General features: G+C 37.4%; 3 protein-coding genes across 3 annotated transcripts; 1 reads left to right on the forward strand and 2 right to left on the reverse strand.

Moving 5' to 3' along the window:
* Positions 1-6,957: 6,957 nt before the first annotated feature.
* LOC125374698 (serine-enriched protein-like) lies at positions 6,958-8,655 on the reverse strand. Its single transcript, XM_048385955.1, has 3 exons — positions 8,516-8,655; positions 8,065-8,267; positions 6,958-7,082 (listed from the first exon to the last, which is right to left on the reverse strand). The coding sequence occupies exons 1-3, from the start codon at positions 8,653-8,655 to the stop codon at positions 6,958-6,960; spliced, it is 468 nt and encodes a 155-aa protein (XP_048241912.1).
* A 6,616-nt stretch (positions 8,656-15,271) lies between these two features.
* LOC124120085 lies at positions 15,272-16,298 on the reverse strand. Its single transcript, XM_046482823.2, has 2 exons — positions 16,166-16,298; positions 15,272-15,642 (listed from the first exon to the last, which is right to left on the reverse strand). Exons 1-2 carry the CDS (start codon positions 16,251-16,253, stop codon positions 15,287-15,289), a joined length of 444 nt encoding a protein of 147 aa, XP_046338779.2. The 5' UTR covers positions 16,254-16,298; the 3' UTR covers positions 15,272-15,286.
* Positions 16,299-21,159: 4,861 nt separating this feature from the next.
* On the forward strand, positions 21,160-22,834 carry LOC124120081 (serine-enriched protein-like). Its single transcript, XM_046482818.2, has 4 exons — positions 21,160-21,280; positions 21,693-21,892; positions 22,030-22,187; positions 22,502-22,834. The coding sequence occupies exons 1-4, from the start codon at positions 21,192-21,194 to the stop codon at positions 22,520-22,522; spliced, it is 468 nt and encodes a 155-aa protein (XP_046338774.1). The 5' UTR covers positions 21,160-21,191; the 3' UTR covers positions 22,523-22,834.
* Positions 22,835-23,356: the final 522 nt, after the last annotated feature.

Genomic DNA, 23,356 nt, shown 5'->3' on the forward strand with positions numbered 1-23,356 from the left:
TAAACTTCATGCAGTTCGACTGAAGGTCGGAGAATCCAAACTCGACAGCAGCACAAAGAAGTCCTGCAAAAAAAACAATTGTAAAAAATAATTGTACGAAAAAAACATCAGATACAAACACAACGAAGTACATACAATGAAGGATTTTCCTTATAAATGTTCATGTTGATAGATATGAGCACAGGATATATGCACACACTTACCTATTACATTGCTGGAATCTATTTCAACCTTGCCCGAATGAACGAAACGTAGAAATGCTCTGAAATCCTCAACTTGATAATCAGGGACCTTGATGCAGAGTTTGTGTTGGATTGGGGAAGGTTTGGATTTCTTTGATCTTTTCTTACTGGCGTTATCGAGGTCGACTTGTTTTTGTTGTTGCAGAATCAGTTGGTACAGGTATCTGAAAATATGGAATTTAAAAAGTGCAAATGTAAATTCTTTACTGTTACTTTTCTTACATGTCAAAACTGTCTGAGAAGAAGAATTTATAGCTAAAAACGTTGACACTGTTTTGAAGTATGAGCTTACGTTGTGTTTGTATATTGATTCTATCTTGTTAAGGGGATTCGGATACTAATACATCTATTTACACCGTTGACATTTTTCGATTATATGCTTTAAGACGTTTGGCCTGCAACGTGAGTTACCTGCTTCTGGTAGCTAAAATAGCCTTGACTCCATAGATAGGAACCTGTTTTCTCCCAACAAGGAATGTGATGTCACACATGTCTGGCATTTCCAAAATGAGGCCGAGGTTATCCTGAAGCTTCCCTGTATTCCTCAACATCATCACATCCCCGCATGTGGGGTTTCGAATGGATCTACAACGTCCAGTAGGTTGCTGTTTAAAGGGAGACGCTGGACATGCTGGACATAGAGGGGGGTTTAGGGGTAAGTGGTGGGCGTTTGCCTCCTCATCCGAGAAGTCACTGGACTCATAGCCGGAGGAAGAACTTTCTGCTGAAATCAGTAAATTCGTTTTAAAATTGTTGTTAGATTATAAAGACAAATGCGTCAACCGTATTATGTTGATCATAACATGAAATAACATCTATAGGTTTTATATAAGGTAAATAATTTATCGATATAAACCAGCGCACTAATGTATTGAATAGCCTAAACTTCCACGTTTAGGAAAGTATCTTAAATCTGAAATGAACTCTGCAAATAATACTTTAAAATAACGTATTATATGTGACTTGTCTATATACTGGACACTTTAAGAATACACAAAAAAACATATGATGGGTTCTGAAACGATAGTGTGACATTAATACTCTAACCCTGTAACATTCTCTTATTGTAGGTTATTGCGTTTGGATGTTAGTCCTTTAAATACCTAAGACATGTAAACATCATAAACTATACGTATTCTTACCATAAACATCTGATTCGTAGTTACAATGGTTAACATGTTCCAAGACATCACTGTCAAGGAGACAAACTCGGGAATCATAACGGTTCATATCCTCTGTTAGGTAAAATGTTCAACTGTTCGTAGAAGTATTACACTGTTTTCGACGTCTTTGATCACAGTTATCTCAGGTAGCAATGTCACCCCATACACTCGGCTAAGCTTTATACCCAAGCGTATCCAAACACAGCTGATACTGTAGCTCTAATCACTTCATGTCAACCAAAATCAGTGTTGACATATCGGCTTCAGTTTCGATTGTTTTGCTCGTGCCACGTGCTTCAGTGATGAATTAGCCGTAATCACGTGACAGCTACAACCAAAACAACTTACAGTTTTGACCTTTTACTAGTTAAAATAACCATGATTACTAGAATATCTAGGCTCAGTTGTTTGTGTCAAGTGGTTAAATGAGACGTGATTGCCGGAACAGAGTGGAGAGTGATAGATTTGTTTTTATATATGTCAGAAATTACTTGTTGTTTTATACTTGAATACAAGCAACAAAACCATTTCCCCAATGATGAGAAATGTCTCCGCTAAAGCACAGTCTGTAGTCCGATTCCGACTATATCATATCAAGCTTTAATAATGCATGCAAAAGTCACACAAATTGTTATTTTAGTTCCCAAATGGAGTAATCTGTTAATCAATATATTTCGTTTCAGTACGTCTTATTAAATGCTACAGTGTAATAATTGTGAGCAATATCAAGCTAACACATGGCGCAAAAAATCATCTAAATTCGTTTGTAGATGGTTTGCTAATAACCGGTTGTGTAACGCTTGAAGAAATACTTTAAATGTGGCTCAGCATATCGATGATTAAAATACATGTTAAATGAGATAGTTTGTTATTTATATGACAGGTGGAATTAATATTCAGAATTTATGATGAAAAGTTAAAGATAAACAAAATGTGCAACCTTTATGTACATTAACAACATATTGAATAAATATGGATAAGGAAGCGAGGAATAATAAAATAACTGCAAGCTGTTGTAGATCATATAGTATATTGAGAATTAATTCAAGGCCAATATATTACTCAGAATAGAATTGTCATTTGCGATACGTCTTTTTTTAAAAATAAAAACATGTCGGTGTCATCGGTCCATTGTTCGTCTCTGTTTTGTACCTTTTAGATTAGTTTTTCATGCTTCGTCAGATACCTTATGTTCTCGTGCGACACACATGTTTTCACGAAAGCAAAGTTCTTGCTACCCATTTACACAACTATTCATAAATTATGCAATCTTAGTTTTCAAAAACACTTGCAGCAAAGGTATATGAGGATGACATGAGGCGTACAGGCAAGGTTATAGAAGAAGACGAAGAAGAATATGTATTGTAGTGTCAACCGCAGTACACATAAAATGACAAGGCAAGAATGTAAAAACTCAGCAGCCAGCCAAAATGGCCTACGAGACACTAAAAGACTCATAAAAACAATATTATATATATATGCACACCACGTTTAATAATAATTATGAAAATAACATTCAAAATATCCCCCGTACAAGCATCCTATTTACACACAACCACATCCATTCCAACATCCAGTCCAGACTCACAGCAGCTTACTCAAACTGTTCAAACAAACCCGCTCATTCAAACACATCCAAACCCTTATTGACAACCGTTATATCAGGATGTCACAGTGTGCATGTATATTAACCCGAATGTACAGAGGCAATAGCTGGAATCGTTACAAATTGGCACTCGTCTTCAGGATTAAAAATGCGTTTGAAAAAAACCGTGTAAATCTCGCCTGTTGGGATATCGCTTGCATCGTTGCTGCTTTTGAGATAATGTCGTTTGTTACTAGTCAGTAAAAGTGCCAATATATTATTTCCAGGTATGAAAATACGAGTGGAAAGAAATCGCAAACCGCAGAAAGGAGGCATGGGTTTGATTGTTGAGCCCAGGTATCATAACACTAAATGACATATTTTGTTGAAGAGGAACAAGTGAAGTCGTTCTCTAATCCAAATCAAAATAACCCTTTTTTACTCACACACTGGACTCACATTGTCCATAGTGTGTCAACTTAAATACGTATGTAACACATTTTCCCTCATCATACATTAAATGACACCTTTCTTCTTGATATTGTGTATTCAATGTTTAGCTTTAAGGTGTTACCGTTCTGGCATATCATTGAAATCACATAGTGGATAACAGTTGAGATAAGGAGTGTAGCGTGTCGTGTTAATTAGATCATCATTTAAATTGCACTGCTTTGTGTATTCAGCTGTTTATGGGCAATTAACTTACATGGTAATGCCAATACAAACAATATAAACAACTGACAAGATATAGATACTGTATGTAGAACCCTGGGGTCGATTCTCAGAATGAAATAACATGATGTGAGTGTCAAATAATTAGCATTTTAAAAATGTGTCATGACTCTATTTATTATAAAATAGATATTACAATGTAGTTGTCTGATTTGGATTGGTGTGGTTAATTGTGTAGGTTCTTTGAAGAATATTTAGTCATAAATATGTCTCACTTAACTTTTTTTCTTCAAAATATCAGACGAAAGATCATCAAGTAACCACTTAATAAAGTGTATCACATTAAACATATAACGGAAGGTAAGCCATAGTACATAGATGCACACATACATTTGTCTCTTTATCTCATTTAAGAAATAAAATTTTCCTAGCTATTATGCCCTTCGTACAGCGAGTTCAATAATGAATTATTCACTCAAATATTATTTATTGGAATATGTCGAAAGGAAAAGTCATAATAATTAAACTTTTGGCAAACAAACGTATATGTTCATATAACTTAAAAGACAACTAACCTTTTAGAGATGCACATTTGTACAAGTTCAATTTACGAAATGTAATGACGGTTAATACATTTAAGGTTATATCTAATCAGTCGTTTTTGCTTTGAACATTTTCAAAGTTTGACTGAAATATGAAGTATCAAAATATGTGTAAAATAATTGGGAGAAAGACTTATATTTCATGACATGCACATGAAAGTGTCATAAAAGCAATGTCTGTGGGTTTTTTTCATCGAGATTTATTCATTATATGTACATATTTACCTAATTTAATATATTTACAATGAACTAAGCACGCTTGTGTTCATGGGTTATTAGACTCAGCTTTAGCGCATAACGTAACAGAGTAAAGGGACATTACAGTCCAAAAGAAATTAACTGGTTTTACGTTCACATGGGGCTTCCATGCTTTACAGAGCAAACACGTCGCTGGCGGGGATAGCATATCCAACTGAATTGAACACATATGCCTGCTTCACTTGGAAACTGTTATTTCAATATATTCAGCAGCGCTTAATTGCGACATTCCGAAACCCATTCATTGTTTCCTTGTTTACTTGTAGATGGCTATGAAGAGATAAATCTAGTGTTGTCAAAGTAAGAACCTCGCTTCTTCTTTGTCATTCTACCTTGATCTTTTATTCTTTCCGTGTACGCATTGTGAAGGGATAAAGTAACACAATGAAAGTGCATAAGCAAATTGTCTACCACATGCGTTTGTTATATTTATGAAGCATAATGAAGGATATTTGGTGACTAAAGTATAAACATGTTATACTGCCAATGTCCCACGCCTTTTTACAAATTGAAATATAGCACATACTTTCTGAACCATACTTCATGCCTTCATTTAATTTGTGAAATTGCATGATATTAATTTCTCTTTGCATCTCAACATGATTACAATTTAGGGCGTGTGTAGGAACATATTTCCGCATGTTATTATACAGGTGTTGATGCTTTTGTGCATGTATGCCATTGAACAATATTTCAAAGAAGCATTCATAAAGTGTGTGAAAAATAAACTGGAATGCATGCCTGTAAATATCCCTTGTTGTTCATAAAAGCGACAAAACCACATCACGAATCATAAGCAATCTTATTGTACGATTCCAGCTATACCAAAAGCCTGTTTTTATGACTCAAAACTAATTAGCGATGATACCAAGTGACAGGTGGCTCTAGTGACAAATAGTAAGTCACATTCTATATCATGCACGTTTGTCATTTCCTAGGATGATTACATTCCAGGCTTTTAGATCACAACTTGAACATCTTGGCATATTTGCATATGTGTATTCATTCACGTATGTTATATGTAAATACAAAACGTCACTGCCAGAGAACAACCAGTCTCGATTATCCGCCCAAATAGTTTCCATTGGGTGTAAAAGGCAAAAGATCAGTGAACATCAGTGACGACATCGGTTAATACGATGCAGCAATGATAACGAATTACAAGACATTTGTACAAAGAACACTTTTAATTTATACTTTGAAATACAACCATTGCGTTCAATTGTATGAACCAGATCAATACATTAAAAAATAGATTATATTGAGCACACAGTCTCTGTAATTATAAGTGTTATTGGGATTGACGTTTCTGTGGAACTTCTCCAGTCCATATACATCATTGTGTGTCATTATAATGCGCAGAGATAGTGAGAGAGTTTGATTTTACGCCGCTTTTAGCAATATTCTAGCAATATTACGGCGGGGGACACCGGAAATGGACTTCACACATTGTACACATGTCGGAAATTGAACCCGGGTCTCCAGCGTGACGAGCGAACACTTTAACAACTAGGCTACCCGACCGCCCAAAGGACAGTGAGACGCATGTGGTAGATGTTTACCACTCTGGTGGTGACAGAGAAGGTGTCTGGAATTCGAACCAATATTAAATATTCCCCCGCAACAACTGTAACGTGCTGTACATTCTGCACAGCTTACATTCATAACCCCGTGCGTGGTTGGAACATCCACGTCTTTGTTCTTCATAGGGACCAAGGCATGCCTGTGCGCTGACCTGGACTTCTTTCTGTTCAATATGTACGATGGCATTCCCTGGGCCGCAGCACCATGACCTTCCGTAGCCATCTTCTCATTCACTGTGACCTGACGTTGATGTCCTCGGTTTATTTCTTTAGTCATCTACTGGAGGCTGGGAAGGTGTCTGAGATTCGAACCTATATCAAGGGTGTCCATAGTCTTTGTGTTATTCCCCTGTTGTATCAAATAGCTCCGGCAGCAAGGCGTCATAACTTTAAATGTGACATACAGTTTGCACAGCTTACATTAATGGAACCAATGTGGGCTTGTGTTCAGCTAGACATCCTTCAGTGCCGTACGACGACATTCCACAAGGTCGTACGATGACATACGGTTCTCTTCTTCTCATCCAGTGAGACCTGTCGTCTTTGTTCTTCACAGGGATCAAGGCATGCCTGTATGCTGACCTGGACTGTTCCGCAGCACCATGAACTTCCGTGGTCATCCTCTCATTCACTGTGACCTGACGTTGATGTCCTCGATCTATTTCTTCAGTCATCTACTGGAGCCCGGTAAGTGATCTGGGATTCGAACCTATACCCAGGGAGTCTATAGTCTTTGTATAGTCTCTCTGCTGTATCCAATGGAATCCAATGTAAGCTTGTGTTCAGCTGTGCCTCCTTCAGGGCCGTAAGACATTGCACTGGGTCGTACGACGACACAAGGTTGTCGTCTTCTCATCCACTGAGACCTGCCGTTGATGTCCTCCATCTGTGTCTCCAGTCTTCTTCTGGATCCCAGGGGTGGGCTGTTACTGAAACCTCGCGGCGCTTTGAGAACTTCAGCTGGTTATACTGGATAGCTGGAATAAAAATAATAATTATTTAATGGATATATTTCACAAATATATTGACTTATATTCATTGTTGTTGAAAGGGGCACAGTAGCTCCAGCAATTTCGTCTTATGTGAGTTATTGTCTTGGAGTTTCTTCTTTGAGTTACACTTTCATCACTTACACTACACATAACACGGGTTTGGCGTCGCAATATTACTGAAGTGACTGAGTGGGTGAGTTTGGTTTAACGCCGCTTTTAACAGTATTTCAGTTATATCACGGCGTGTCAGCTTAATTTGGGAGGAAAGCCCGAAGTGATGCAGGTCTCAGACGTTTACCACGTCGGTGAAACACACAAACACGGGTATGGTGCTGACAAGCCTAGAAACGTAATCGGGGCGAACCGGGATTCGAACCCATAACCACCATAGGTTTCTGGCGTGCCCAAGGGACGCAACTCTGCACGGCGAATCGCGGTGCCTGAGACGACTGGGCCACCCGTGTCCCCCAATATTACTGAAATGCCATAATGGTGGAAAATAGCAATTAACCACGACACTCTTAACAGCCAAACAGCGACATCGAGTGAGTTAGTGTACTATATGTATGGTTGTCGTTATTGGTCTGGGTGCACTTAAAATAAAATAGAATAGAAGTATGTGTGTTTACTATATTACTACAAGAATGATTATATGCTATATGTTTTATACATACCTGCCAGATCAGTTTCTGTGCTGTACGCTTGTGCTGGTAGTTCCAAGCAGAATCGAGTAATGCTGATCTACGGTCCTTGTCTTGTAAAATCTCAGTAAACTTCATGCAGGTCGACTAAAGGTCGCAGAATCCAAACTCGACAGCGGCACAAAGTAGTCCTGCAAAAAACAATTGTAAAAAAATAATTGTCACGAAAAAACATCAGATAGAAACACAACGAAGTACAATAAAGGATTTTCCTTATTAGTGTGCAAGTTGATAGATATAAGCACAGGATAAATGCACACACTTACCTATTACATTGCTGGAATCTATTTCAACCTTGCCCGAATGAACGAAACGTAGAAATGCCCTGAAATCCTCAACTTGATAATCAGGGACCTTGATGCAGAGTTTGTGTTGTATTGGGGAAGGTTTGGATTTCTTTGATCTTTTCTTACTGGGGTTATCGAGTTCGACTTGCTTTTGTTGTTGCAGAATCAGTTGGTACAGATATCTGAAAACATGGAATTTAAAAAGTGCAAATGCAAATTCTTCATTGTTACTTTTCTCACATGTCAAAACTGTCTGAGAAGAAGAATTTATAGCTAAAAACGTTGACCCTGTTTTGAAGAGTGAGCTTACGTTTTCTTTGTGTATTGATTGTTATCCTGTTTAGAGGATTCGGATACTAATACATCTTTTTACACAGATGACCTTTTTCAATTATATGCTTTAAGACGTTTATCCTGCAACGTGAATTACCTGCTTCTGGTAGCTAAAATAGCCTTGACTCCATAGATAGGAACCTGTTTTCTCCCAACCAGGAATGTGACGTCACACATGTCTGGCATTTCCAAAATGAGGGCAAGGTTATCCTGAAGCTTCCCTGTACTCCTCAACATCATCACATCCCCGCATGTTGGGGTTCGGGTGGATCTACAACGTCCTGTAGGTTGCTGTTTAAAGGCAGATGCTGGACATACAGGAGGGTTTAGGGGTAAGTGGTGGTCGTTTGCCTCCTCATCTGAGAAGTCACTCGACTCATAGCCGGAGGAAGAACTTTCTGCTTAAGTAAATGAAGATGTTTTAAAACAGTGGCTAGATTTAAAAGACAAATACACCATCCGTATTATATTGATTATAACATGAAAATATATCTGACGATATTATATAAGATAAATAATTTATCGATATAAACCAGCGTACTAATGTATTGAATAGCCTAAACGTCCACGTTAGGAAAGTATATTCAATCTGAAATGAACTCTGCAAATAATACTTGAAAATAACTTATGATATATGACTTGTGCATGTACTGGATACTTTAAAATATACAAACATATGATGGGTCCTGAAACGACAGTGAGACATTAGAACTATAACTCTGTAACATTTACTTATTGAGGTGAGAAAGTTTGCGTTTTAGTCCTTTAAAAAACTTAAACATGTAAACAACATAAAGTATATTTATTCCTACCATAAACATCTGATTCGTAGTTACAATGGTCAACATGTTCCAAGACATCACTGTCAAGGAGACAAACTCGGGAATCATAACGGTTCATATCTTCTTTCAGATAAAATGTTCAACTGTTCATAGAAGTATTATACAGTTTTCGACGTCTTTATACACAGTTATCTTAGGTAGCAATGTCACCTCATACACTCGGCTAAGCTTTATACCCAGGCGTTTCCAAACACAGCTTAAACTGTAGTTCTTACCACTTCATGTCATACTTACATCAATGTTGACATATCGGCTTCAGTTTCGTGTGTTGTGCTTGTGACACGTGCTCCAGGGGTGAATAAGTCGTAATCACGTGACCGCTGCAACCACAACAACATACAGATAAGACCTGTTACTTAGGAAAACATTCACATCCGTGAAAACGACTATCTGGGTTGTTTGTATTAAGCGTGTAGGTGACTCGGTAATGTGTGTTAAGTGGGTAATTGAGCCCTGATTGACGGAACTGAGAGGAAGGAGATTGATAGATTTGTTTGTATATGTGTTGATAATAACCTATTGTATAAAACTTGAATAAAACTTTAAAATCTCCGTGTCCGTTGTATGAATCAGACAAAATCATAAGGCATATTTCGCAGATTGCAGTTTTACTGTGATCAGTGGGTCAGTATGCTTCGGTTCAGGTACATTCCCAAATGCTACATCAAACTCGGGATAAAATATCAAGTTAAAACAAAGTGCATAAATTTCATATAAATTTTTGTATGGTTTGCTTTGCAGATCGATTCTTAAAATACATGTTTCGATCAGATAGATTATTATTTACGTCACCAAACGGAGGCATCGATGTATCAGCTTGATTTATGTTCACAATTTATTATGAAATATCATGAAAATGTACAAGTTTGACGTATATTAATAACACGTTAAAAAAATAAGATATATTGCTTTGAATTAAACCTTAATTACGACGCTATTACATACCATATTGTACATATAAAATGAATTCAAGCGAAGATATCCCTTAGAATAGAATAGTAATTTGCGACTTGTTTTTAAAATACAAAGTTTCGACCACATCAAACATTTGTTTCCTGTATAAGTAACTTCGGATTTTAAAATCTGTATAATGAATCATTATGTTTGCCGGCCTGTGTCATCGGAACATTGATAGTTTTTTTTGTGTGTCGAAAAACGATATCGTTTCGTTTACCTTTTAGAAGACCCGTGAAGATCCAGGAAGAGAAAATAGTCTTCAGCAACCCATGCTTGCCGAAATATGCGACTATGCTTGTCGTAAGTAATAATTATTTTCGTCGTATCCAAATTGCATAGATCGATGTTCACGATGTCAATCACTGGACTGTCTTGTCCAGAATCGTTTATTTACAGATCGCCGTCATATGGATGGAATGTTGCTGAGTGCGCCGTTAAACAACAAACAACAAACAAAACCTTTTAGGAAACAAATGCATGCTCAATCCAGATAATCAAACTTCTCACGCGGGACATGTGATTTTCCCTTATGTAACAATCTATATTTCCAACATTTAGAGGCAAGGTTATATAAGAAAATGACATAGAGTGCGCGTATGTATTAACCCGAGGGCGCAGTCAGTATTGGTTGGAAGCGTCAGTTATAGTTCCAGAAGCTGCAGATTTTTTACGCAATTTTATCACTTCATTTATATATTGGTACTCAACTACAAAACAAATCGAAATCTTGCGTGTGTTTATCGTTCTTAACATCGAGAAAATTCCATTCAATTCCCAGTCGATAAAATTACCGTGTTCATAACAGAAACAACAAGTTATTCCTGAGCAAATAACATATATATGTGCATATGAATATTAATATATGTATAACAATATGTGATTTTTTAAAAACTAATACGGTTAGAAATATGGCTAGAAGAAATAGGGAAAGGCAAAACGGGAGGCCATGTGTTTGTCGTACATGACTGTTTGTTCCCCGAACATATATGTGGTATATTACCGCATGACACATTAAGCGTTTAAGTGATATATTTTGTGGTGGTGGAATAAGCGGGATCGTTCCCTAAACAAAATCAAATACATATTTTTTTTATCATACTAGATTGTAGGGAAATTGTTAATGGTAAATACTTAAGAAACATTTATCCAAGGTCGAATTAAAAATTGCAATTGCATTAATATTTTTTAGAATACACAAACAACATACTTATATCTATATATCCTCTATATGCCCATGCAGCGATATCTTGGCTTATGACACATTCTGTTAAGGTGTTACCGTTCTGTCATATTGTTGAAATAACACAGGGGACAGCAATTAAGAGAACACGTGTATCATGTCGCGTTAATTAGATCATCAATTAAATTTCATTACTTTGCGTATCTCAGCTGTTTATGGGCAATTAGCTTATAGCGTATAAGCTTTCAGAAGTACCTGACACGTTAACAGATGAATGTGGGTATTGTGCTGCTAGTGACACGCAATATACTTTAACACGATATGAGTGTCAAACAATGTGCTCTTAACCATTATAATATACGTTTTGACCTGGCATTATTTATTGGTATATGCAATAATTGCATTGTTCGCTTCAAACATAATGCTTTCTATATGATTTACCTTGGGAAATATTTCTTCTTTAGGGATACTGACAATTTATTTATTTATTTATTTATTTATTTATTTATTTATTTATTTATTTATTTATTTATTTATTTATTTATTTATTTATTTATTTATTTATTTATTTATTTATTTATTTATTTATTTATTTATTTATTTATTCATTACTATTTCACAATGAATACACATGTACTTAAATGTGTCTCCTAAACGCCTAATAAGGCTGGGTGTTCAAGCTTTTGTTTTGAACACTTATGTCAACTGGGTTTTTTTCCATGACGGCTGAGAAAATGTGGACACCAAAGGTTGGTGTTGCTGGAATATTACTCGACCTGAAGTGAAAGTTGACTGTTATGGCAATAATTAACAGGCCATAATTACAATTTGGGAAGAAAACGTATCCATTTAACTTATATATCCACCAACAGCAATGACGGTTAACACAGTTTGGGTGATATCTCAAAAATCCATTTCATTTTGAACATTTAAAAATCTTGACTTGATGAGACACAATTGTAAATAGGACTAAAATGATTTGGACAAAAACTGTCATTTCATAAGTCGTGTACAACGTTGTAATTATCATAAAAGACAAAACGAAATCTGCATCTGTTTTAAATTATTTCTGTCTGCTTATTTGCCTATAGTTAAGGCTCAGTTTAAGAGCTTAAAATATACATGATTTCGCAATGAATTAAGAAATAAAGTGAATAACACTGGTTCTACGTTTTAAGGCTTCAATGTTTACAGAGCAAACACGTTGTTGCTGCGGATGGCAAATCCAACTTAATTAAACACATACGTCGGCTTCACATGTTATTTCAATATACACCTACAATGTATTCCACAACGCTTAATCTTCCGAATAACATACATTGTTTGACGTAGTATTGTCACAGTAAGGATGTCGCTGCATTGGCATTTTATAATGATGTTATATTCGTACATATACGCATTGCATTGGGACTCAATTAAGTAAAAAAGTCGCGAAGGGACATATGAAAATAAACGCGCTTATCATGTTTCTTAGAATGTTGATGGGAAAGGTTTATTAGATAAATTAAGTATAAAGATATCATATTGTCTGGGACGTAACTTTTTTTACAAATTGATACCAGAGTCGAGGGAGAAGAGGACAAGACGGTTGCAATGGTGCCAATCCCATTGTCTTTTTGGACAGTAAAATATGTTTAAAACAAAACAAATATACGTCTAACTTTCATTTACTTTTGGTAAAAGCATGTTATCATTACTTGGCATATCCACATGTGCGCGTGTGTATTTGAATAAGCATAGGCATGTATAGGTACATCTTTCTTGTATGTGCGCGTGCGTTTTCTAGTATATATGAACTGTGTATATCAAATACGGGTATGTATGTATCTGAATGTCAAAATGCGGATACGTTTACATGTTTGTGTGTCGGCATGAGTGCATGTTATGGTTAACCATCATGCGAAAAGTCTCGCATTTACGCATACTTGTGTGTCTGGGGGTATTTTATATGGTTATATACATGAGTAAACGCATATGCATTGGTGAATGTTGTGTTCTTCCAAGATATCCACATGTGTAGCCTTATAGTTTATACAATGGCTTGTACACGCATGCTGTGTCCCGCAAGTGCAAGTAAGATTTGTTTGTCGTTTAACTCAGCAATGTTCCAGCTATATGCCGGCGGTCTGGAAGTAATCGAGTCTGGACCAGACACTCCGGTGCTTGACATCATGAGCATCGATCCACGTAATTGGGATACGATGACATGCATCAACCAAGTCAGCGAGCCTGACGACCCGATGCCGTTAGTCGCCTCTGACGACAAGCAAAGTCGCCTTTTACGGCCAGCATGGGTTGCTGAAGACCTATTGAACCTCGGATCTTAGTAAGAGAACAGGAAACAGTTGTGTTCAGAATGTACATTTTCAAGTAAGTAAATAACGAGGTGGAATGTTGTATCTAATGTGTTTGCTACACAACCAATTAATGTCCGGGATAAGATATGTACGAAATGGAATTCTTGATGTCTACGTCCCCGAACAATTGTTCTCTTACTCCTTTCCATCAGTTTTTTTGTGTCTCTGATTTGGAACTCTGTGTAATGTAGCAACAGTAAAGACCTGGAGTATGAATACATATTCTTTATTAATCAAAGTCGCATTGTAGAGCCAAACAATGGGGCGTCGATACGTTGTCTGCACCAATTGACTCGTTGCTGCGCCTTGAACTGGTGTTCCGTGAACTTAGAAATACCAGTACTGCTGTACATGGTTCATCTTGAGTTTCATCACCTCCTCCGATAGATGTGGATATATTTGCTTTTCACAGCTTTCACGGTGAGCGTCGTCGATTTGCTTTCTTGCACTGGTGTGGAGTGACTTGACATTCACAAGTACTGTTCCGTTCCGGCTTGGTTGGTGTCCTTCTTGTCTTACTTCTTCTCTTTCTGATTCTAACTTCGTCTGCTTGTTGTCATTTTCGAATCACCTTGGGATTATTATGACGCGCTTTGATCCTTACTGGTCATATGTGTTGTTCAGCTGGTCACCGTCGAAAGCTGAGGGTAAAATGTAAACTAGTTTATTAATTTTGTCTCCATTCAGGAAAAGAGCGATGTTTCGTTTTTCAAATTCAATCGATCCTAATACTATAACATTGTCCTTTATATATTTTTTTGTAGCAACTTTGGCATCATGTGGCGATATTAAACTGTTTACTTTTGGAAATGGGCATCTAAAAGAAAATGCGGGTACATACCTGGCAAATAAGTCTTTGTGCTGTTCTTTTGTGTTGATAGTTCCAGGCACAATCTAGAAGCACTGATCTATGGCCTTGACCTCGGCATCTCTGTATGAACTCAGTACAGGCAGCTTCAAGGTCAGTAAATCCAAACTCGACCGCAGAACAAAGTAGTCCTGTAAATACATTGACAAATAAAACGTTAGTTGGGAACATTTGAAATGAAGTTCGTGAAAGATATTAATGAGGAAAATGTAATGATAAACGGTCATTCATTATGTTTATACTGATGACTAGAATACAAGGACACTCACCTATCACATTGCCAAGATCGACTCTGGCCTTCCCGGAGTGGACAAATTTGATGAATGTCTTGAAGTCCTCGACTTGGTATTCGGGGACGTTGATGAGGAGTCTCGGTGACAACGGAGAGTCTTTGACCTTAGATTTTTTCTTGTTGGAAATATCTTGCCTTGATTGTTTCTGGTGCTTTAATACCAGCTGGTACAGATATCTAAAAAGCGAAAATGGTTTATAAATGCACAGAAATGACTTCATTTTCGGGAATTTGTTTCTTGTGCCCTTGGAAAGGGTTTTGTCGCTTTCATTTTCTGAAATGGTAATGAAACATATCCCAAAAAAACAAAAATGTAAAAGGGTAAACCAGATTAGGTATAACCCTTACAATAAATCACATTCGGTAAATCATTCATAAAATATGAGTATCTTTGTCACACTGTTTTCGTGTAATAAAGAACACGACGTACCTGCTTCGCGTTGCCAAAATGGCTTTGACGCCATAAACAGGAACCTTTGTCTTGCCCACAAGAAAAGTGACGTCACACATATCAGGCATTTCCAAGATGAGTGCAAGGCTGTCCTGGAGTCCTCCTGTACTCCTGAACACCATGGCGTTCCCGCAGTGACTGTGTGGGACGGGGTTGGAGCGAGTCGAGGCTGGATGGAGGGAAGCGAACCCGGAAGGGACGTTGGGTACGTTGGTGGGGTTTACTTCTTCGTCAGAGCTGTAATCACTGGAGTCGTACCCAGATGAAGAGCTCTCGGCTGGAACAATCATGGAAATTAATCATCATAACATGTCTTGAAAAACACATTTTCACGTGTAGTTCACATTATATGTTCAATATCATACCATGATTACGACGACTTGCGCTACAGCTTGAAACTTAACGAGTGAATGGTGTTTTATGCCGTAATGTCACGAAATATTGCGGAGGTCTATAAAAACAATTCATGATAATCTAACAAAAACGGACTGGAAAATAATCGATGCTTGGTCAGACAAACCAGTGTGGGAAAGCCGGCATACTGGTAAAATTATTTTCAGTTTCATATACAAGGATGCATAGTAGGGATAAAGATTTATGGATGGACAACTTCTTTATTACAATTAGGAGCGACGTTTTGGTGTAGGTTCTATCACCGTTATCAAACATGTGTAATAAAGAAGTAGTTCATCCATAATTCGTATCCTTATTTAGACCTCCAACTTCTAAATGCCTCCCAAAGAAATTACTAGGAATCATGTTTGTGACAGGTTCTAAGACAAATATGAAGGTAAACTCACCATCAACATCACCGTCATTGCCCTGAACTGTTTCGAATTCAAGGACATCAGCATCCAACAGACAAACACGAGAATCATAACGGTTCATTCTTGATGTTTGGGAATAACTTAGACTAAATGTAAGGAAAAGCTGTGTTATGTTCAAATCCAAGAGGGGAATGACCGCATCTACAACAAGCTACATTATATAGCTGTACTTATAAAAACAACCAATGTCAGTGTCATTCATAAATCAATGTTGACACTGAGGCTTCAACTTCACGCGCTCTGCTCGTGCCACGTGATTCCACGCCGAATGAATTGCCACCACGTGATATCTGCTTATCACAACTGTTCATAGCTGAAGGTTGTTACGTGTCACAACACCGACGTAATTAAGGCATTAGGCTCAGCGATTTGTTAGGTTTACGGATTTATCCTATGAAAGGGGTTTAAGAGTTAAGTGGTCAATTAGAGATGTGATTATCAGATTATTAGTGAGATTGATAGATTTATGGACAAAGGCGAAACAACTGTTACACATTGCTCTTTTCAACAGATTCTGAAGTATTTGAGCTTCTTGAAATGAAAGTTTGCAATCACAACGGTGTTGTTAGAATGTACGCAACACCTGTGTAAATAGATAATAAATGGACAATCATTGATCTAAATTAAAACTAATTAAAATATATAAGCAAATACCTCCTACAACGACATATATTCAAATGGAATATATTGCACTTATTAATAACGCAATCGTATATGAATTTTCAAGATTTTAAATTTAAGAAATTCTAACCGAACATTTGTTTAATGGATGGCAATGAACAAAAAGGCTTCAACATTGTGTCAACAACGCACATAGCTTGTCGTTACATTTTGACACATTGTTGGAAAGAGCACATAAGCTAAACTCTTTTCTGCTTTGATGCCCTGTTATTATTTCATTTAAGATTTAAAGAAGGTGAACCAACTCTAGTTCTGCTAATATTCAGAGCTGTGTGTTTGAGCGTTAAAGCTAAATAAACATGCACGTTGGAGATGCAACGAGCCTTAAGGACTTTCACACCAGGCTTGACACGTACATGGAAGATTGATTTCACATGTATTTTTTTATTGCTGTAAATTTCAAACAACAGCGTTATCGTTAAGAGTGAAAAACATACCTTTTACATTATCCATTGCAGGATGATATCATTTCCAACTCTATTTTCAATTTTAAGCCCAATGTGTTCTGTTTCGGCAGATAATCGAGAATTAAAAAATCTTTATCTATGATGTTATATATTAATCTGAATTACCACAATCTTTTAATGTAGAGTATCAGCGAATGACCAGTCTCGAATATCCGGGGAGACAGATTCCATAGGGTGTTACAGGCAAAATAGTGGTGAAAATTATATGAAAACAAGTGATGACACCGGGTGTAGGCGAATATTATTAAATAATCAAACATGCTAACAATGACAATTTCTATTGCCCTTCAGGCCAACAGACCAATATAAGACATGCATTTACTTATATAGTATATTGTACACATATGCTCTGGTTACAACTTTATGTCCTGTATTTCCATGAATCTTGAACATATCGTACACACATTTAGCAAGCATTAATATTGTTTTTTATTATTATTTGACAAACAAAATGACCTTATATGATGATAATTAATCATATTTTGAAGAAAAACATGAAAAGCGTATGTCATTATATTTGGGCAAACAAGATGTAAAGATAAAGCGGTCTTTGAAAAATGATGAGTAAATTAGTATACATGTCTATGTCAGCCTCATCAGGTGTTGCAATCAGTGTACAATGTCTTTTATATACAATCAATAATTTATTTTACCTGTAATGAACAGTGCACTTGTTTTTGTCGATAATTAATAGACCCCCCCCCCCCCCACACACACACACACACACACACACATACTCACACCGAAGGTGAGTATAAATCGTATAGGTGTGGTTCATTAACGAGAATATTATATATACATTTGGCGACAAAAAAGATGAGATAAATACTGCATGAGAAGGGTTATAAAAGATTTATGCCAACATTATGTCGACCATGTCGAAATTGTTTCTTTACTATAACAGACATTTTAATTGGACTTAAGCCATATTTGACCACGTGTGCACAAGATACAGATGATGTTTGGCGAAATAGACACAATAATAATTACAATCCATTATTATTTGTACAGAATAATGTTCAGAACTTCGTCGAGGATAGACAATAAATATTTAACTTAATTGTTGTTTCTTAATTTTGAAGATTCACATACATATTTGGCTAAATTTCTTTGACAACTTGTGCCAGTGTGGCCGCTTGTTGTAGTACGAACTGTCAATTTTACAGTGCTGGCCCACTGGGCTACCATGCCGCAGTTTAACAGGAATCCCAAACTCACAAAACATTATACTGTCTCCGAGGCCTTGTTTTATCACATTATTTTTGAGCACCAGGCAGGGTAACAACAAGTATATTATATCAACGTCTTCGGCGTGAGGCGGTCGGGTGTCTTACACAATATCCTCAATGTCTATAGATATCTATGATTTGATATATTCCTGATTCATATATATACAAATATCAGTATGACATTATTTTTTTTAACTGTTGCTACATCTGCATAAAACAAGAAACCTGAACTCATATGTTTCGTGTTATACTGTAATTTGACGCGCCAATGATCACTATTGGCGTTTTAAATGAACACAGTGTGAATCGGACCTATGTTCTTTCCTTGTTACGCATTTGTCTGTATATACTTCACCTAATGTAAACGGAGACCTCTGTACATAGTGTCCGGTGTTTTCAATACCTTCTTACTATAAGCTTTGCACTGTGTACACCGAGTAAGCGACAGGCTTCGCGATTTAGATGTCGTAACTAAGATGCAGTTTCATTTGTCAACATGTTGTTGCTGTGAATTAAATCCTGGGTTTAACCACAATGCTGGTGATATAGAAGAAAGAAGAAGAAAGTGACATTTTAAGTGGTACCTGTTGTAAATGCGGCAATGTTCATCGCGATATAATTTACAGTGCCAAACCTTGGAAGTGTACAAGCAGCTATTCAAACATGTGCAACCATTCATGAAACTCACAATGCGTGAACAAGGAAATTAGTAACAGGGACAAATATTTTGTCATGTAATATTTATTCCACACATCTGTATAAATGAGAAAAAAATCAGTTATAAATGAATTCTATTTATGAGGGAACGGTAAAATATTACAATAAGAGAAAAAAACAGTCGTTATTTTCTTGTCGATCGAACGATCAGTCATCGTTATGAGAGTAAACAGTCGCTGAAATCATGTGAGGAATGTTTGATATAATCATAATGTGTGAATAATAAATTAAATTTCTGTTTTCCACTACAAATAGTTGTATTACTTGTTATATGATATATTTAAGTGTTCTTTAATTTTTATTACTATTCGAATTCCAAGTATGTTATGGGATACAACTGTGGTTTCTCTTTCATCCTAAAGTGCTTCATTTTGTTATAAGATCGAATTGAATGTATGATGTATCATATGGAAAAATAATTTATGTTAATGTCCATGTACGAAAAGTATTAAGTTGTAATAATTAATAAAATGCACCCATTCTATATACAGTGTATTGTATTAATGCGTATTGATCTCTCGATGTTATAATAATACCTACATAAAAAAGAAACACGAAACAGCTTTTCTTTCATGCATTCCTTTGTCACTTGCTACATTTCGTCTTCGAGTGGCCTCATTTAATTAGTTCGCTGCATGGAACTTTTGTTCATTTTGCTTCCAATGGAGCTTACAACGAATGCGAAGCTGTTGCCAGCAATCGTAAAATAAATATTGTTCCAAAGTGTAATCAACCAGTATTTACCCCACACCTTGCCTTCAACGGAACAATAGTAAATTGTGCTTTTGTACATGGAGCAACTGCGCGGTTCTGTTGTAGGCCTATTGTCCTTCCAAATCAATCACAGGTTCTTTAATCTGATAATACCATGCAATCAACCATCTTTACACTAAATCCTTCTTCAAAGTGACGCAGTTCACATGTAGGTGTGTTGACTAATCCTAATCAAAACTGTAAACTTCCTCTCACTTACACCTATTAATTAGTTAATTATGTCAGTGTTTTCGTTACTGACAAGTGTTGGACAGAGCGGTCAGTGGTCACGTGGTGGTCATTACTGTAATCACAACAGTAACTGACATGAGAAAGGTAACGTGGAAGCCTATGTGTCAACATAGGAGTTCTCGGGACAACGGCATTGTGGCACTGACATCTCCATCATTGTGTTGACAGTCAGGGGTATATAACAGGCAAGTGACCGCTTGTGGTCATTCCTTCTCGGACTTCCATACATTCACTTTGGATTACCAACAAGATCTGTGGATTTTATACGCATATTGGAATTACACACTACATCCAGAAACATGAACCGTTGTGATTCTCGTGTTCACCTGTTGGACTGTGATATCCTCGAGGATGTCCGTCAGGTAGAGCTAGAAGGTAGGTCCGACCTGTGTTATTATCACTCCGTACTATGGTGTGGGATGCATACAAACCGACCTCAAGAAAATTACTTCTGAAAGTTTCTGGAGTGTCCGAAATAAATATACTACCGTCGGTATACATTTTTACCCTTTCCATCACATTTTGGAGTGTCTCAGTAATTCTATCTACTTGATGAAATCATTTTTGATGAAATGGATGAAATGAATACATGAGGGTGTTCAACCCTACCTCATTTTTTTTTTGTACACTTTCAAGGCAGGAGTGTAATGGAATTGTGCATATTTATAATTCCTTTCCAATATTAGATGAATAAGAACAGGAAAGCATGCGCATGACAGCTTGTATTCAATAAATGTTTATTTTTCAGCTGAAAGTTCCTCTTCTGGGTACGATTCCGGCGAGGACGACGCCCCCTCTCGCTCCGCAATGAAGCCGTCCCGCCCCACCTCCACCCAAGGGGAGGTCATGATATTTAGAAGCACCGGGGGTCTGCACGATAGCCTCGCTCTCATTCTTGATATGCCAGAGATGTGTGACGTCACATTCCTGGTCGGGAGGAGGCAGGTTCCTATCTATGGTGTCAAGGCTATTCTGGCTACGAGAAGCAGGTAAGGTTCGATTACAACCACCCACCTGGGAAGGGATGGGCCTGCCATCGTCCAGTAACAGTCCCTCCATGCTAGTTCTCACTTGTGAGACTAGTAGCCATTGCTGATTTAGCTAATAACACTGAACAACTGAAATTTGTCCATTTTCCACACATAAGACAAGGCATGGAAACGGGCGCCATCACTACAATATCCCAATTAGGTTGCCTGTACTCCATATTTGAAGTGGGTATATTGAATAAATGACAGTCCCACACGTGACATGTATCCCGTCTATCATATGAGAACGTTACTAAAATAAGGTATAGAAGTAGCATTGTCCTACCAAGGAAGAAAGTGCCGCTTCATTCATTCATTCATCAACTACGCTTATGATGCATTTCTCAGCAGGCAATTTTTGTTCGTGTTGCAGATGCTTGTACCAACTAATTCTTCACCACCAAAGGAAGGCGGAGGCGGAATCATCCAACAAAAAGTCAAAGAAGGCAAAACATTCACCCCTCCCCCAGAAGCTGGTGATCAACGTGCAGGACTACTCAGCGGAGGATTTCAGGACGTTCATCACATTCGTACACTCGGGAAAGGTCAAGGTTGACGTCAGCAACGTAATTGGTAAGTCACGGGACAATATGAAACGAAGATGCAAGCACTACTGACTCTTCATATTCCAGTTCCTTGTTAAAAGTCAGGGCCATGATGTGTTTCATTTCAAATGAACAAAGTATTGAGTTTTGTTTTCGTTTCTTCAGGTCTCCTCTGTGCTTCTGTCGAATATGGATTCTCCGACCTTCAAGCCGCATGCACAAAGTTCATCCAGAGATCCCAGGAGCAAGGTCAAGGCAAATACGTTCTTGATTCAGCGTGGAACTACCAACACAAGAAGGCGGCTCAGAAACTTATTTGCAAGGTGAGCATCCTGATCTATATCTATACAGTGCACTGATGTTTCCTTGTTCACAATACCCGTAGGCTTCACCAAAAAATGGTGAACGCACAAGAACTACATCTCTACAGGCATCCTCCCACATTAATATAACGCGCCGTGCAAAATCCACCAAATGATTATAACGCTCACTCAAAGCGTTACATTATTAACCTGCAGTCAGTGTGCTCTCGATTTTCATTCTCAGCCTTCCTCGGGAGTTTTAATTCTCGCATTGTCATCAGCTCATATCGACCCTGTCTGTGAGACCGTTTTATCATTTCTCATTACTCTTTCAGCTCTCAAGTGTCTCCAGATGAATATGTCCAACTACCCATAGCTAATTGACGTCTCCTCACCATCAACAAGGGACTTCGTTCTTCCAGGGAAGATAGACGTTGTACGAGAGCAAGGATGGATATACCCTTTCAGAAAAGGGATCAATATAGTGCTGAACTTAAAGAATATGTGATACCTCGATCGAAAGACGGGGACAGTGTGCTGCTAGTCATTTGTAACCTCGAGTATATACACATGCATGACACAAGCTTGATGACTGCTTCAACCATGGCTTCAGCCATTAACGAAGCAATGTCAGAAGTGTATTACATGTCAACATCACTGGAGTTACTGATTAAGACCTATTTTATATATGTGTATTTTATCCAACTATGTGAGAGAATGTTATATCAGATATATTTTTACATATATGTTATTAAAGTGCTATTCATATATACACGTCTTTGTTGTTGCATTTTCGCCCTCCCATTACGCTTCCTTATAAATTAAATGCTTATACCGGTACAATCCATCGCGTGGATCCATGTGTCCTCTCAGCTGTGTTATTTCAAATACCTGTGATAAAGGTTAAGTTGCTATCGTTTCATATTGTGCATAACATTCTAGTAACCACGCCGATAGTCCAATTAGCGATCGTGACAAAGGTCGCAACAATGTGTCACCGAAAAGTCCATGTGTCATCAGCAGGGTGTACGAGGTTTTTTCGAGCTGAAGGAAAAGTCTCTGTAACAACATCTTACTACTCATGCTTGGGCTTGTTGCTATGTACTATGCTTATGGATCAGCTATTTGGGGTACAAGAGAATTTAGCTGTATCAACCGAGCATAAAGGGATTTCTAAGCAAAACACCGTC

The sequence above is a fragment of the Haliotis rufescens genome, unplaced genomic scaffold (genome assembly GCF_023055435.1).
Source record: "Haliotis rufescens isolate VD_foot unplaced genomic scaffold, xgHalRufe1.0.p SCAF_6, whole genome shotgun sequence".
Taxonomy (NCBI): Eukaryota; Metazoa; Mollusca; class Gastropoda; order Lepetellida; family Haliotidae; genus Haliotis; species Haliotis rufescens.

Coding starts and splice junctions, on each gene's coding strand:
- LOC124120081 (XM_046482818.2), top strand. CDS start 21,192: ATGCCAGAGATGTGTGACGTCACATTCCTGGTCGGGAGGAGGCAGGTT. Junction 21,281..21,692: donor ATTCTGGCTACGAGAAGCAG/GTAAGGTTCGAT, acceptor TTCGTGTTGCAG/ATGCTTGTACCAACTAATTC. Junction 22,188..22,501: donor CTCAGAAACTTATTTGCAAG/GTGAGCATCCTG, acceptor TTACTCTTTCAG/CTCTCAAGTGTCTCCAGATG.
- LOC125374698 (XM_048385955.1), bottom strand. CDS start 8,655: ATGTTGAGGAGTACAGGGAAGCTTCAGGATAACCTTGCCCTCATTTTG. Junction 8,268..8,515: donor ATTTTAGCTACCAGAAGCAG/GTAATTCACGTT, acceptor CCATGTTTTCAG/ATATCTGTACCAACTGATTC. Junction 7,083..8,064: donor AGATTCCAGCAATGTAATAG/GTAAGTGTGTGC, acceptor TTTTTATTCCAG/CTATCCAGTATAACCAGCTG.
- LOC124120085 (XM_046482823.2), bottom strand. CDS start 16,253: ATGAACCGTTATGATTCTCGTGTTTGTCTGTTGGATGCTGATGTCCTT. Junction 15,643..16,165: donor CAATGACGGTGATGTTGATG/GTGAGTTTACCT, acceptor TGATTGTTCCAG/CCGAGAGCTCTTCATCTGGG.